The 17,071-nt window shown below is 41.8% G+C and overlaps 2 protein-coding genes and 1 long non-coding RNA gene across 10 annotated transcripts in view; 2 read left to right on the forward strand and 1 right to left on the reverse strand.

Moving 5' to 3' along the window:
• The window catches only part of MSANTD2 (Myb/SANT DNA binding domain containing 2), a 31,409-nt gene extending 15,068 nt beyond the window's left edge, over positions 1–16,341 (reverse strand). For 2 of the 4 annotated variants that reach the window (XM_045483304.1, XM_045483303.1), the window contains exon 1: positions 15,475–16,305. In XM_045483304.1, the coding sequence (XP_045339260.1) occupies positions 15,475–16,236 (762 nt within the window). In that variant the 5' untranslated portion in view covers positions 16,237–16,305. Of the gene's footprint in view, positions 1–15,474 lie in introns of all 4 variants that reach the window. The other 2 variants (XM_045483306.1, XM_045483307.1) reach the window with 1 other exon arrangement.
• LOC123600874 (endothelial cell-selective adhesion molecule-like) lies at positions 7,020–7,603 on the forward strand. Its single transcript, XM_045483311.1, has 2 exons — positions 7,020–7,220; positions 7,421–7,603. Exons 1-2 carry the CDS (start codon positions 7,079–7,081, stop codon positions 7,600–7,602), a joined length of 324 nt encoding a protein of 107 aa, XP_045339267.1. The 5' UTR covers positions 7,020–7,078; the 3' UTR covers position 7,603.
• LOC123600876 overlaps positions 16,066–17,071 on the forward strand; it is a 33,666-nt gene continuing 32,660 nt past the window's right edge. For all 5 annotated transcript variants that reach the window (XR_006713862.1, XR_006713860.1, XR_006713861.1 and 2 more), the window contains exon 1: positions 16,066–16,178. This is a non-coding gene — a long non-coding RNA (uncharacterized LOC123600876). The remainder of the gene's footprint in view (positions 16,179–17,071) is intronic.

Below are 17,071 nucleotides of genomic sequence, written 5' to 3' on the forward strand. Positions count from 1 at the left end.
TGAGGATCAACTCCTCCAAGTTTTCTAGGTCCCTCCATGCTAGCTGGTGAGGGTCTTGTCCATTCAGATTATGAACGGAAAAAAAACCCTCCAGGAGGACAATACTAATTGTCAAAAACAAACACCTTCCATTGCTCAAGGAACTATATTCATATGACCATAAAGCTTTTAACCCTATGCTGTAGGTAAATCATATCTCCTATTGGCAGTAATATCATAAAAGCCATACCTAGTAAGCGTAGTCCTGTTTAAGGACTTCTGTGGGATACAAGAATCCTTCCAGGCATGAAGACAGGTAAAAACATTAGGGCTTTAGTGAACTACTTAACTATTTCAGACATAAGCAGCAACAGATACATTACAGTCATCAAAGACAGTCAGATACCACTATTTGCCTACAACCTCCTTCCCATCTAGATGGGGTGGGGGGGGGGCGGGGGTGGGAACCAGTTGTCTGGTAAAGAATTATCCTGGATTAGGTAGGTTGTTTTCATCTGACCTCCTACATCACCTCTGAAGTTGCTATATTAGCATTTCTGTTAGATTTTCTGTTTACTTCACACCCCGGGCACCATCTCAAAGTGGTATTCAGATGATATTTATTTAAAATGTTAACTTTTACTAATATGTGAGGAAAAAAAAAACATATTTGAGTATTATCTACAGTATTTCTAGGACAGCAGGGGAGAATCATTCACCTTTAAAGGCCTCCCACACAAACACCCTGAATTGCACACTAACTGGTCCATAATCAACCATGTCTAAAATTTAAGAACTACACATGCATGCATACACATTACAATAACATCTCACACAGCTTTACCATTACATCACATTGCTTCCCAAACACAAAGGTACTTTCTACTGGTGATAAGACCTGTGTTTAAAAGGGAAATGGTGCAGAGCAGTTACCCCACCCCCTCCAAAACAGGTCACTTTATTCCTTTCATGAAAGTTTTGTAGTCTTTTTTTTTTTTTTTTTTTTTACTAAAAACTACCATCTATAATGAAAAGATAATCTATAATACAAATTCCTTCCATTAGTAATTTTTACATATTTGGCTGTGACATCTAGATAAAATCATCTAAAAAGTAAGGTTATTAGAAATCCTCCATCAAGATATCTGGGTACAAATATTAGTCTCACCTGAATCTGGGTCAAGACTCAGTCAGGTGTTTTTTAAAAAGGTAACTGTTGACTTAAAGTTGACCCTTGAACAGCATGGATTTGAACTACAAGGTTTTTTTCAATAAGTATATTACTGCAAATGTATTTTCTCCTCTTTATGATCATCTTAATAACAATTTCTTTCCTCTGGTGTATTCTGTTTAAGAATACAGTATAGAATAGATGTAACACACAAAATACGTTAATCCACTGCTCATGTTATCAGTAAGTCTTCTAATCAACAGCAGGCTATTAGTAGTTAAGTTTCTGGGGAGTCAGAAGTTATATCCAGATTTTTGACTGAACAGGGCATCCGTGCCCCTAACACCTATGTTGTTCAGAGTCAACTCTACTTCAAAAAGTGGTTTTGTTTTTTTGTTTTTTTGTTTTTGCATTTACATGCTATAAACTACAGATCATAAATGCATGAAAAGAACAAATACTCATATGCTGACAAATACTCTATGAAAAACCAGAAAATAAGCATGTTTTAAGTGTATACATCTGTCTGTAGGCAACCTGAACATATTTAGAAAGTTGTTAGAAATTCAGGCAATCATAATACTTTTTATAGCTCATTTGGTAACATTTTTATATCTTACTCTTACCTTTACGAGGACTGCTAAAAGCAATAGCCATATGAAAAATGTACTGTCTACAAAAATCAAACATTTTCCATATGTGGCTCAATGTCCTGTGCAATGAAGGTAAAAACCATAACTACCATTTTCTCAGTGCCTACTTACTATGTGCTGAGACTTAAGCAGTTTATATTTATTATTCCTAATTTTTACTTTAATGCTAAAAGAGAGAGTCCCAGGAAACAGACTGAGGAGTCTGTGCAGCAGGCTTACTGGGGAGGGCTCTTGAGAACGAATACCTGTGAGACTGACCGGAACAGGGTTGGGCGGACGAAGACGTTGACGAAGACACAGTTGCAGCAAAGGCCTCAGCTAACCCAAAGTGAGGTGTGGAAACTGGATGAACCTTCAGATTTGTCCTGAACTGGGGCAAGGAAACTGTTCCTTTGGATTTCAGCACGGACCAGTCACTGGATTCAGGCTTCCCTGGAGAGGGAGCCTTACCTTGGGGGAGACAGCTCCCTTGGGCGAAGGAATTCAACTGGCAGCTGTCACCAATCGTTGCTCCAGGCAGCTGGGGGAGGGGCTGGGTGTCTCATTCCTGGAGGAGGGGTCTGGGGACTATATCACATGTATGTGGAAGATATGTGATGCATTTCTATTTAACTGAATAGAGAGCTAAGGGAAAGGTAAGAGCTTATTATCCAAAGTCACTAACAGAACTTCTTTAATGTAAATTTAGGTTTCAAAACTAGGACCTGGTGTTCCTCTCTTCAGTAGACATTGAAAAGTCTAGAAAGTCACTGTGTTTACCTTTTTGCCATAGTTGCCAGGAAGTTCACAGCTCATTTTAATATTTAGCGGATGTAACTATATTTACCTGGGTTACTCACTGCACCCTCTGATCTCTCATTTTCTATTTTTAGCTTTCTTCATATGCATATGCTTTTTTCATACGTTTACATTATATATTCTAAACAACCCATCTCCTCTTTGTCATCTCTAAGAACACTTAGGCATAGGTAATGGACGCTCTATGGCCTCCTTTTGGTAAGCCACATCCTTAACCTTTTACTGCAGAAAAAAGTACTTCTACTTTGTAAATTCCTTCTGTAATTCAAACTTACTTCAAGAGGAGTCGGTAGTTCAATAAATGCCATCATTTATATAAAGATTTGAGTGAACTGAGTCTTTGACAATAAAAGCCTATTCTAAATGTTTTGACGCCTGTTGTCAACTCTTCCTTGGGACTTCCAAATCAAACGTTTTTCACGTGTTTATAACCTTAGGACACCATGAATTATCTGCAAGAATTTGTAAAACCTGTGTTTTCCTACTGTGAGAAGTAACATGCATGAGCGTAACATCCATCTGTACTGCTCTGTTTTGGCTATTGCATTGGACCGTTTATAATCACACTGTTGCCAAAATCTTACTTCAATTGTCAACATTTTTCAAAGGTGGGTTGACGGTTCATAAAGGGGCAATATACCACCTGCTGGCTTTGTGACATTATACAAATTAATCTCATTGTGCCTCAATTTCTCCATCTGTTAGGTGGGGTTAATAACAGTACCTCCATCACAGATTTGCTGTGAGCGTTCAATGAAAAAATACAAACAGAGCACTTAAAACAGTGCCTAAGAGATTGTACTCAATAAATGTTAGTCATTTTGATTGTTACAAAAATAATAGTCACACCACATGGAGACCACTTATAAATAAAGGTTAGTTCAAGTAGGGAAAGGTAACCCCAAAGTTTTATCACAAAGCACATGGTAGGAATAACAAACTGTAGCAGTCAGTATCAGAATCTCGTTTGGAAAGCAAGTTTCAGTTACACCACATCATCTAGTGTTAAAGGAATGCTAGCTTGATTTTCTGAATTTTAGTTTTATTAGTACATAAAAGTATTTTACAGTTATTTTTGTTTGATAACACATGAGATCTACAAATAACAAGTTTACACCTAGATTTAGGTTTGTTACACCTCAAGTAACATTGTTGTATAAACATGCTTTAGATTATTCAAGTTTCAGAAACACCTGTCTATACTAGCATAGCTTCTTCAACCTTTTGCTCTTATTTCCTCTTTCTTTATAAAAGCTAATTATCTAACCATTTTCAAAGGTTTGTAGTCCTGGCAAGAATATGGTGACTAACACTGACATATAAACCAAAGGGGAAACAAGGAATCTTAACTAACCATAGGAACATGCCTCACTCACTGGGCAGCCTGCTTACAAGAAGCTGTAGGCAGACAAACAGTGAAGTATGAATGGCTCATATATTTTCCTGGACTTCAATGGAAGAAAAAAAATGTAGACCTCTCATTCCTTTTTTGGTGCATGAAAATTTACTGGAAGTAAAATCAGATTGACCACCACTTCTTGAAAATTAGGGTTTCATAGATATGTTAGTTCTGCTATAAAGTTAAAATTTCTCCCTTGATTTTTCCTCTTAATTTTATAATGTGGTTTACATTACTTATATAAAGGAAAAAAATATTTTATACTGTTCTAAAACAGGTACAATCTGATCCCTCAAAATCCAACTATTAACCATGTCTTCTAATTTGCAAAAGAGAAGGGACATTACCTGGTTATACAGAAGACTGAATAGGGGTGCTCATAATCTAATGACTGAATGACTATTAACAAGGTTGCACTTTGCTGCTTGATGGGGCAAACCCCAGTGACAACTGGACATACCACCATAAAAAGATATAAAGTCATGTAAATCATTAAGAAAGTAAAGGCAAATGGTAACATTTGGTAAAGGCAAAACTAACATATAATGAATAAGAGCTCTAATGTTCTAAGGTCAACAAGGCTGATATCTAGTAATACCGTATTTGAGGCAATTTCTTTCTATTGTGCTAATTGTTTTGAATTGTATATTTTAAATATCGTATTGGTTTCTACCAGAATGTAAGCTCTTTGAAGGCAGGAGTTTATTTCAATTTTGTTCACTGATGTATTTCCAGTACCTACATCAATGGCCAGCACGCAGAAGCAGCTCAGTGGGTTTTTGCTAAATGAATGAATGAATGAATGAATGAAAGAAAATTCCTTAAGATTTTATATGGCAGCTGAGAGATTAAACGTAAGGTTGAGGTACTTTTTGACCTATCACACTCTTCTTTCTAAATCATAAACCAGCTCTTCCCATTTAGAGAAAGTATCTGCAAATTTAAAATAATAATAATAAAAGCAGTTTTTGATAGATACGAACTTTATTCTGGTTTTATTAATACCAATTACAAACATAATTGACTTATTTAAATAAATGAAATCTGAAGGTAGATAGTAGAGCAACAATAATACTGTGAGTTTCAAAAATTCAGGCTATTACAACAAAATAGTCTTACATAGGCTGAGAAAAGGCAACTAGAAGACGTATCTAAGTAAATAACTTCCATTCTATTGTATCAATTTATATTGACTGAAATATTATTTGGTAGCTCAAAATATGTAATTTATGAATACAGCCAAGAGCACATATATAAAAATAAAATGATGGCTGTTATTCCTAAAATGTCTGAGAATAAACACAGGTTTGTATTTTATACTAAGGAATAACAACACATCCCACTAAGTGACAAGAGAACACTCACTTGATTAGTGCCAAGAAAAAAAAAGTAAGTATTTCCACTGGCTCTCAAGGACTCTCTCAACTACAACAGGTAAGAATTAAAACAGATTTAAATACATGCCTTTTTCCATTCGCAGACATTTTCCAATGATTTGGAACAGTAGGGGGAAGACTCCGCATAGTTTACAAACTCCAGATATTTGCAACATATGCATACTAGGCCCAGATTTGTTAAGCATTCATCCTGAGTACTGAATGCTGTTTCTGCAATGGTCAACAGCAGGCAGAGAAGAACACACTGCATGAACCGCTCCCCCGCCCCAAACCAGGATTAAAGAGTACCCAATAATCAAAGCAGTCCCAACAATCAACTGTTTAAAAGTTAAAGCTCTTTGTGATCCTGGTCTGTTTTTGAAACTCAAGACATTCTTTCTCCCATTTTTAAGCCTTTTTTAAACATTACATAGACACAACCTTCCAAAAGGGGGGAAAACTGCTCTTCTACCTCAGCCTAGCAGTATGAGCAACTTCAGAGTGCCTGTATGACAATCAATATATGAAATTGGAGATGTGAATTTTAGTTCTTGCCCTCTGGTAATGTTAGAAAAAAAGAGGGGAAAAAAGAAGGCAGGATCATCACTTCTGAAGTTTAGGGAGATTAGAATCCAAGAGTCTAGAGTACATCTTAGAGGTAACAGAGCTGTGCCAAAATGATATTTTAGTTGGATTTCACTGGGTTCTAGGACCAACTCTAAAAATTCAGGCAATGAAGCACTGTGATGATCTTTGAGGACTACAACAAAGAATCCTGTGTAAGCTGGTAGAAGATTTAACAAACCCCATAAAATTTTCAGATTCCCAAACAGCCGCGCTGATTTTAGCATATCTGAAATCTATTGTCTTCTGTTTTCATGGCCACTGTTTTATTGTACCTCTTGTCTAGCTTACTGCAAGAAGCCTCTGAGTGATCTTTGTCCTTCCAGTCTTACCCTTGCCAATTCATTTTCCACATTACAGCCAGTCCTAGGACCTAAGACTATGTCCACTTCCCAGCTTACAGCTCTTTGATGACTAAGTCTAGGGTCAAGTCTAAACCCCCTAGTACCTCATCTCACCTCTTATGTATGTCTCCAGTCTCATTTCTGATCACTTCCCACCTCCTTTCACCCTCTTCCCTCTAACCTCAGGCTCCAGCTAGCTAGAACTACATCATATAAAACATTTCACCAGAATATTGGGGACATGACCTGTTCCAAATTAATGCTTCTGAAGTTTTGATGCCTTAAATCTAAAAGAGCACAATGACTGAAAAAAAAAAAAAAGCCGATGTCATCTCAGTATCTTCTAATTTTCTTTTATCTAACTGCAGGTTATAGCCCACGAGTGGGCTGAGTTGGGAAATCAATTTTAGTAGGTTGTGACCACCTTTCTAAACACCCGAAGTGGGAGATAAAGAGACAAGGCACAGGGGATCAAGAAGCGTCATGGTAAAGAGCACCCAGGGTCAGTGAGGGTGGCTGGGGGGAACAGGGTGAATGGGGAGCTGGTACAGGTTGGAGGGGATGGGTGCAGGGGAGGAGCACTTGAAGACTGCCAGTGTGGGGGAGGGGATGGGCTGAGCCCGCGGGCACAGTGTATACATGTGATAACCGGGAGGCGTCGTGCCCCACACCAGGTGTTGGCGTACATCAGCAGGACCACGACAAGCAAACCTAGGGTATCCCTGGTCTACTCCATGCCCTCCCACAACGTGTCGCTGCGGCTGCAGGGCCTCCGGGAGAAAGACTCTGGGTCCTACCGCTGCTCTGTGAATGTGCAAGACCATCAAGGCATAAATAGGAGCCACAGCAGCAAAACTTTAGAACTCAGTGTGCTGGGTAAGTGTGAAGCACACACTTTGCAATACCGCCCCAGCCCCCAGGGAGGTCAGGCGGGTCTCTCCCAAAAGGCTGCCTGTAAAGGTTGGAGGAGGGCAGATGGAGTGACAGAAGAGGGAGGCGGGGAGTGTAGGAGGTGGTGGAGGTGGGGGTCTGTTGGTTCCTGGGGATTGAATTTTTAACCTGTCTCCCTGCTCCAGTTCCTCCAGCTCCTCCGTCCTGCCGTCTCCTGGGTGTGGCCCGTGTGGGGACCAACGTGACCCTGAGCTGCCAGTCCCCCAGGAGTAAGCCAGCTGCCCAATACCAGTGGGAGCGGGCACCCCCATCCGCCCAGGTTTTCTTTGCACCAGTTTTAGGTGAGGGAACTTCTGGAGACAAATGAGTGTGTGTCTGGGGCAGGGAAGGATGAGAGGTACCAGGAGGGGGTGGGTGGTGAAAAGGGGAGGCAATGCTGCCAAGTACTGGGGTAGAGGAGGTGTGGTGGTGGTGGTGGTGGAGGAGGACGACGTACCTGCAGGGAGGAGACTGGAGAAAGAGCCTACCAGGTACAGGCAATGTGTTGGGTGTGTTCGTGTGCTGTATACTTATGATACTCGAGAGGACATATGACCTGGTGGTTCTAGAGCCAGATTAGCTGTGCTCGAATATAATAGAACATACCAGAGGGTACTGCACATAGTTAAGTAGCATGTCATTTTGCGGATTAAATAAGTGAATATTTGCAAAGCACCTAGAACAGTGCATGGCACATAGTAAATGTTACAGAAGTGTTGGCTACAATCATTATTATTTTGTGGAAATGTTTCAGTTAAACATATATATTACGTGACTATTAGGCCACAGGGTAAAATATATTTCTTCTTACTATATGTTCAAAAGATGCATTGCTTTGGTTTTTTATTCCAGTATATAAGAATGAGATAGGTAATAGATACCTGCACAACTACAATCTAACACTATAAAAAGGTTATCTATAAAAACATATAAATTGTCTATAATTGGTATGCCCACCATACTGTTATTCCAAAACTATCTGCTCCACCCTTTCTTGGTTCTTTAAGACACCACTAACGAGTCATTTGTAGATTCTAAGTCATACCTTCACCAAATGCCATGCACTATAGCAAACTGTTATTCAGTTGAAAGGCATGACTTTTTTATTTAATTAATTTTTTTTTTTTTTAAGTAGGCTTCACGACCAGTATGGAGCCCAACACGAGGCTTGAACTCATGACGCTGAGATCAAGACCTGAGCTGAGGTCAAGAGTGGGACGCTTAACCGACTGAGCCACCCAGGTGCCCCAAAAGGGATGACTTTTTAAACAGCTTACCACTTATGAATCTTCTGTGAGTGAAATAAGTCAGTCAGAGGAAGACAGATATCATATGTTTTCACTCATATGTGGATCTTGAGAAACTTAGAAGACCATGGGGAGAGGGAAGGGTGAAAAAATAGTCACTTATAAATTTTCTGGAACAAATGCGGTATTTGGATGTTTCCAGTTTAAGATTCTTGAACAAAATATATTTTACTATACTGGCAGTTTACACTGTTCTAGGTTATGCTGCCTCTGGTCTTTTACCCCAAGTGCTCATCTCTAACTACCTGCTTCTACTCAGTTCAGTCCACTCTACCTTCAGGATCTACCTCCTGAAAGCCTATGACGACGTGCCTTTCCTGTGTATGCCTGAAGCACCATGAGCTTAATGTCAACGTGTCACACAGACCTTGCTCACAACCCTGTAACTGGTGCTTTTGTAGTCTGACTCTTTCACTGGAAGGTGGACACCCTGACAGTAAATGGTACACTGCAGCATCTCTAGGACCTACTGCACACGGCACTCAAATATTTGTGGTGAATAATAATAATAATAAAAAAGTAAGTCCCTATTTCAGACTTTAGTATTTGGAGAAACCCTGTGATGAAATCTGTCAGCTGGGTCTGATGAAAGGGAATGGGTAAGATCTCCAAATCCTCCCACAGATTCTTGCACTTTAGCCAAGAGTTAAGCTCCACATCTTTCTCCTGCTTCCTAAGGACAGTGGAATTCAAGGGTCCAGTCCCGCTACGGCTGCCAAGAAAGATATCAGAAAGATGCTCAGAGTTTTAAAGCAGTGGCCTCCCACTGGGGTATTCCTACTCTTTCATGATTAATCAAGGCATCATAAAACCTTAGGGATTCCTGGCATTTCCAGCTGGCATGTATTTCTTACGTGTAAAGCTTGGCCCCTGAATTTAGAATAACCAAAGCAATATAGGTTAGGGATATTGGTTTTCTTTAAATGCTAAGTGGAATATTGTCTGATCATCAACATTCTCAAGATACATTTGATAAAATCTACAGATATGAATTTTGCGTGGATTTTTCAGATTCATAGTACATTACTGAGTACATTTTATAGTCAATGCTCATTTTATTCATCTCATACTAGATTTAATATTTCCTATATCCTATTAACATCCTGTAAACTTTCACCTATAACAAAAAAACTTTAATGTCCATTTTAAAATGTTCAAGAGAGTACAAAAAGTCTTTTGGGAGCACAAAAACAAACAAAGTTTGAATATCATTATTCCAAAGCTGTTCTGCCCAATACAGTAGCCACTGGCTACATACATATGACCATTTAAATTAAAATTAAAGAAAATTAAAAATTCAGTTTCACACCGTCACACTAGCCACAGTTCAAGTGTTCAATAACCACCTGTGGCTAGTGGCTATTGCTCCGTGGCTGACGGACAGTGCAGACAACAGGACACATATATCACAGAAAGTTCTATCAGACAGCATTGTCCTAGAAAATCAAGAATATGACACTGTTTGCCCTAGCTAACTAAGATTATAAGACTTTATTCTGTGCACTAAAAGCTCTTCCTCCCTAGTAGGGTGGACCATTTTTCTTTACTTTTATCAAGGTTCCTCCTACTCTGGGGTAAAGAGACAGGGAGGGCAAAAAAAAAGGAACTTTAAGCTTCCCCTAAAGGTTTGAGTATGTAGCTAAGAAAACTGTTTCGTAAAATAGACTTCTTTAATACTCCAAATAACAACTTTTTACCTGCACTGTTCAATATGGTAGCCACTAGCCACATGTGGCATTTATAATTTAAAATTAAATTAATTAAAATGAAACACAATTTAAAATTCAGTTCCTTGGGCACACTAGCCACATTCCAAGGTCTCAACAGCCACAAGTGACTGGTAGCTATCACAATGAACTGTGTTAGACATAGTACATGTCCATCATCACAGAAAGTTTTATTACACGGCACTGTTTGTACTATGTGCTTTCTAAATTCTTTTTTCTTTTTACGTATCATCTTATTGAAGGATCCATAACAACTTCATTCCACTCTTCACTAGATTTCCCCAAATGCCAAGAAATAAACTCAGAAGACTATTCATCCAAAGTTTTAACATGTGCTTGTTAGACCCTTACCTCCTAAACTGAAAGACTGTAAGTGTATGGTCGGTAGTCCAAGATGGTCTAATCCTTTAAGATACACATCAAGCCTCTATCAGACTCACAAGCAGGCAAGCGTTCTGGAACACACAAGCCTCTGGATGACAGTGGCATGGGAACAACAGAAACAGAATATGTAAAAAATGGAAGCAAACAAATCTGACCCAATCTTTCTTGCAAACGATTTGAGTGGTATACCATATTTCTCGGAAATCTTTCAATGACAGTACAGAGGGAACGTCTTGTCTGCAAACACCAGAGAAAAATCCTCAGAGGTGGGTGGAGTCTATTAAAATGCTACACAGGGACACAGGTTATCTGCTGGCTTCAAGCCATCTTTACCTCACTGGTTCTCACAAACAAATGCCAAGGCTTGAGGGCTAAAACGAAAGGTCAATATGTAATTTGTCTGCTAATTATTCATTCATTACTAATGAGTAAATCTAAGCAATACCCCTAAAACACTGATCATTTTGGTTGCTAGGCAGAAGACTCCTTATCACTTTTAAATTTGTCTGATGAGCAACCAGTACTGATCCAGCAAACACAAGCTTTTTAGGTCATACAATCACCTTGCATTTCATCTCGAGGCAGAGCTAGAAGTACACATCTGTTTCAAAGACATAAAGCCAACTCTCAAGAGGCAAATTTTTGGAGAACACCCAAAAATATGGGACTTGAGAATGAGTTTTGCAGTGCATCAGATTAACTGACTGAAGTGTGAATACAGCATCTGGCTCAGAAGTGAATGCTTTCATGAATGCCAAGTCTAGATAGATCTTTCAACTACTACAGTATGGACTGCGATGAGATCTCTCCCTCCTTTGAAGTCATCACACTTATTGTCTGCTTTAGTCATATGACACTTAATCAAATACTGCCATCACATACCATCCCTTGTGTTGTCCAGCTTTTAACTCTTTGATGTGTCTATACATACTTCAACTGCACTGTAAGCTCTTTATTTATCCTAACATCTAGCATACAGCCCTGCACATAGTAAGCACTCAAGTTATTTGGTGAATGGAGACATGATGAAAAGGCCTATAGAATAAGAGAAAAATCATGCAATCACCAGACAGAAAACCACCCATTTGTTTATCTGGCTCCAAAATTAGGCTGGAATTGTTAGTGGACGGATTTTCTTCTGGCAAACAAACAAAAAAAGCAGCAAAACTTCAGAACCAAACAGTAATCTGTGCAGTAAGGCAGTATCAAACACATCCATTTTATCCAAATGACTGAATGAATACCAATAAATGGACATGTCGGACTTCAAAATGAAACTCTTTGCAGCAACAAACAAATGTTTATATCTGACTTTAAGCTAAAACCCTGTGCACTTAGAAATATACACATTCACTTAGATAGCATGCAAAAATAGTACTTTGGTAGCAAAATCCAAGAGCTATTAATTTCAAAATTTACAATTTCAATAGATAAGAAGTCTAAAACACAGTCCAAAAAAGGGAAGTGATGTGTTTTTCAGGGTATTCAGGAAGGTAGCCAGGGAAGAGGTTGGGATGGGACTCAGCTTTCTGATGCCTTCTTGTGATGAGATGAAGGCTGCTACCTCAACGTACTGAAACTATGATTAAAGGAAAGTTTCCTGGAAAAACCGAAGTTCCTATATACCTCTTCCCTCCTTTCAAACTTAGAAGAAATTGTTTACTGAGTTTTCATAATTGCATTTTAATGCATATTTCAAATGCATTGAGCCAGAAATTTAATGGACACACAGGATATTCCTTCCCTGTGACCCTCTGACATGAATTCACATTTAAGTGAGCACATTAGTCCGTACAAAAACTTCCTCATGGTCCATATCTTACTGTACTTTTTCTATTTTGTGAAATTCAAAGCACAAAAGATTGCTGAATTTCTTTTTGCAGTTCTCATCAAGACAATAAAGTAAAAGAAGAGCTTTCTGGTTGCGCCTGGGCGGCTCAGTCGGTGAAACGTCCGACTCTTTATCTTGGCTCAGGTCATGATCTCAGAGTTCGTGATATGGAGCACTGAGTCGGGCTCTGGGCTGACAGCATGGAGCCTGCTTGGGATTCTTTCTCTCCCCCTTTTTCTCTCAAAAATAAATAAATAAACTTAAAAAACAAGAAGAAGAGATTTCCGAATTACTCATTCTGAATAAGCATTTCTGAAACTGGGATCTAAAGATTTGCTTTCAAGTATCTGAGACTCTCTGAGAATTTTTTAAAGTTGTGTTTTTATTTTCATAAACATCCTCTGGATTACTTGGGGACATCCACCTCATAACTGTGTAAGGCTACGGTCTCAGTGACGACATTTGCTTGTGTGCTTAAGATTACATTTATACTAAGTCTTCTAGAGGGAGAGAGCTTAGTATTCAATGCAAAATTTTTCAAACTGGGTTTCAGTCTATGTCTTTGAGTTAAAGTTTGAGTAACACTGATCTAGATCTCTATACTTTCCAAAGTTCTCCTTCTAGACTGTATTTGGTAAATTTAATAAATATGTGTCCAGTGTCTACTATGTGCTAGGCACGGAAATATGGCAGTGAATAAGAGAAACCAGAACTTGATCTTACAGAGCTTATATTCTGGCAGGAAAGACCAACATTGTTAATGAAGAAATCTGGTTCCTTGGTTGAAATCACTTAACAAGTAGAGAAAAAAAAAATACATACAGTTATCTGCCCTCCTGTCACCTACAACTGTTGATCAGAGAATCCACTGTCATCAACATGTTCTCAAAATATTCTAAGAGCTTGAGGTCAATTTGGTCTTATCTGTTTGACATCAGGTGAACAGATCCTCTTTTAAAAATTCTTCAGAGGGGGCAGCTGGGTGGCTCAGTCGGTTAAGCATCTGACTCTTGATTTCGGCTCAGGTCATGATATCATGGTTTGTGAGTTTGAGCCCCGCTTCCAACTCTGCGCTGACAGCATGGAGCCTGCTTGGGATTCTCTCTCTCTGCTCCTCCCCTGCTCATGCTCGCTCTCTCTCTCTCAAAATAAATAAACATTTAAAAAATTAAAAACAATTCTTCAGAGAAGCTCAATCTCCTTTCCTTGCTTTAGGTTATGCTTCTCATAAGTGGACAAAGACGCAACTAGCTATTTCCTGGTTGTTTGAGAAACAGTTTTATGGAGAGATTTATATTCATTGAGGTTTTGATTGCACAACACTTTACCCTTTTGATTGGGAAATTTCTATGGACAAAATCAATCAAGCCAAAACAGTTACAAATGCCTAAGTACACTTCTAAACTCATGAAAAGTTCATGGGTGGATGCTAACCAGCACGGTGCAAAAACTCCCAGAAATTTAACCTTAATGACCTTGAAATTGAATTTATAACTTTATTCTTTAATAGAACAATAAATGAGATTCAGAACACAGTGGCTCCTATTAGCTACTACTTTAATCCTGTCTATAAACTACTACTTTAATGACACCCTTGTTAAGGGGGTATAAAAAGAGAGGGTCGTAAGAAGACCTAAATGTAAACATTATCAAGTAAACCAATTCAATTCTGTAATTGAGAAGTGGGTGCCAAATTCCCTGAACGACAGTCAATAAGTTTGAAATATCTTAGTTTCTGGACCAAATTTTCTAAGCAACAATGTCCCGGGATGAACACTACTTGAGCCAAGATCTCTCCAACTTTGGAACAATCTCCTCCGTTAGCGTGATTGTGATTGTTCTCACTGGGTTTTTACCCAAGGAGCTGGGGGGGAAAGTGCCATCCCTACCAGAAGAGAAGTACACAGATACTATGACTATTAACAAGAACTAGTTCATTGAAAACTGGGAGAAAGATTCCTACCAGAATCTTTTAGCAGCTACTATGACAAGGGAACTAGCTTACCTAAAAGACAACTCCCTCTCTGCCAATAATACAAATCTGAAAGCCTAAAGGTCAAAACAAACAACGGAAAGATAACCTGGCTGGTGATAAAAATTTCTAGCCCAAATTAAGCCTCTGTACCTGAACACTCAGATCCACAGATAGCCAGATGCACACTGAGAGCTTTACTTTTCACCACATCCGGCACAATAACTAAAGCAGGGAAAAACTGGCTTTCGTGAAGGAGCTTAGTCAGAAACATAGAAGGGCCTCAAGCCAACCTAACTCTGGAGACATCGACACTCTACAAATTCCAGACCAACTCTCAGCCAGGCTAACTTTAATTGTGCCCCTAACTCCACGATAACAATACACTATCTGACTACAACCGAGCCTCTTCAATTCTCCAAAGCATCTCAAGTCTTATCCTTCGAAGCTCAAGTTAGAAAAGCAAGGCGACTGACACAAAGGCCAGTCGTCCAAAGGCGCTTTTTGCGTGGCTCTGCACTGCCACTCATTTGAAAATTCCTAAACTGAGGGCTCACCGGCCCCCCTCTTCTATCCTTCCTCAATTCCGCCCCGGCTGGTAAGCCTCGGCCTGGGAGCCCCTCAGCCTGGAACAAAGCGAGGGGCCCCGGCGGTGGGGGCGAGAGGCGCCAGCGACACGGGAACTGCCGCACAGCGCACAATGAGAAACTACCAACTTCAGAGCGTAGGAACATCAATTGGCAAGAAAGAGGGGCGGCGGCAGGCACGCCCAACTTCAAACTCAGGAAACCTACGGGCTGGCGGCCATCTGGAAAAAAGCCCCCTTCCCAGGGAAAGAAGAAAAAGGCGGAGGAGATGCGAATCGCCCACCGGGCCCCGGAGGGGAGCCCTGAGCTCAGACCGGCCCCCGCCCCCGAGGCCCGCTTCCCCGCCTTCTCTCTGCCTCTGGTTCGCTGCCCCAGGCCGGGCGGCCGGTTACCTTGATGCGCTCCCGGCACTGGGAAGGGGTCCGCTCGTAGCCCAGCTCGGCCAGGGCCCGGGACACGCGCTCGTACATGGCTGGCCCAGGGGCCTTGCTGCCGAACACCGTGCCGGCTCCCTCCAGCTGCTGGTACCGCGCCTCCACCAGCCGCTCGTTGCCCCATACTGCGATGAGCGCGTTCGTCTCGGCCGGCGTCCACGACATGCCCCGGCAGGCGGCGGCGGCGGCTGCCGCAGCCCCGCCACCGCCGCCACCAGGGGAGAAGGAGACCGAGGACGAGGCGGCGCTGCGGCCCCCCAGCCCCAGCCCGAGACCCCCTGACGCCGCTGCCCCCGAGCCCGTCGCACTGCCCGGCCCGAGCGGGGAGGCACCCCGAGGCGTGGAAGGGTCGGACAGCGATGGATTTCCGTCGCTCAGGCCACCAGGAGAAGCCGGGGAGAGCACCTCCATCTTCGGGATTTTTAGCGGCGAGTTGGCGGGCAGCTCCGAGCCACAGGGCGCAGCCATCTTCCAAGCGGCCGCCGCTGCACCGCCCGGAAGTGACGCGCCCGCGCATCCGGCCGCCGCGGTCTCCGGGGCTGCCCTCGGGCCTGGCTCGCCCGAGGGCGGGCGGCTACGGGCCCCTGCTGCCGAACGGAGGCCGTCCGCTTCCCCCGGCCTCTCTCCGCGGGCCCTACCGCGCCGCCCGCTCCTCTCCCGGGGTGAGGGGCGGGGATGAGGCGCGCCGAAGCCCCGAGCTGACGAGAAGGGTGGGGGCATGAGGGCGCTGGTGTGAGGAACAGATTGGAGCCTTCCCACTTCCTCTCCAATCTCAGCCCCCGGGAGGAGGGGTGAGGCCCGCGAGGGGGCCCGGAGTTAAGGAGGACTTGACCATTTCCCTCGCTCTCTCTCTCTTCTCTCCCTCCGCTCTGCCTCCCCTCCCTCTGAGCTGGCCTCGGGGCGCCGAGGCTGACGTCCAGGGCGGAGACTGGGGAAACCTGCCGAGGGCTTCTCCGGGAAGCGCCGAGGCTGAAGGAGAGCATTTCTGGGGGAGGCTTTAAAAAGCAGTTGTGGACCAGGGGTAGAGTTGGTTCGCTGTGGCTTTTCCAGAAACCCTTGCGCCATTATTTGAGGAACAGCAACTCTGGCTCCAGTTAAGATCTGTTTTCCAGTTAGCCTGGGTAGGTGTGACCATGTGTAGAAAAACTTAGATGTCTTTATCGCGTTTGTACTTTGTAGTTTAAACGTGTAGGAACTCTGGAGCCCGGCAGAAAAGTTACTTTCCAATACCATTCTCCATCATCCCTGATTTGGAAGTTTTCCTACTCGTTTTCCTACTGTATTTCACACCCTGGAGTGTAAGGAGTTTGAAAAGACGACTGCCAATTATGGCAGCCCTTGTGACCTCTGGTAATTAGTTTATCAGCCGTTCCTGAATACTCCTCAAAGTGCTGCAGTTTAATGAACATTAGCACGCCAAAGCCAATAATAGCTGTAAGGTATTTCAATAATCTTCAAAGCCAAATATCTGATTGTTTATCTTGAATCCTTAACTTAAAAGCCTCAGCGGATCTTTTTCAAATATGTGGAATTTTTTTTGGAAAGCAAATATATG

This window comes from Leopardus geoffroyi, chromosome D1 (genome assembly GCF_018350155.1).
Source record: "Leopardus geoffroyi isolate Oge1 chromosome D1, O.geoffroyi_Oge1_pat1.0, whole genome shotgun sequence".
Lineage (NCBI taxonomy): Eukaryota > Metazoa > Chordata > Mammalia > Carnivora > Felidae > Leopardus > Leopardus geoffroyi.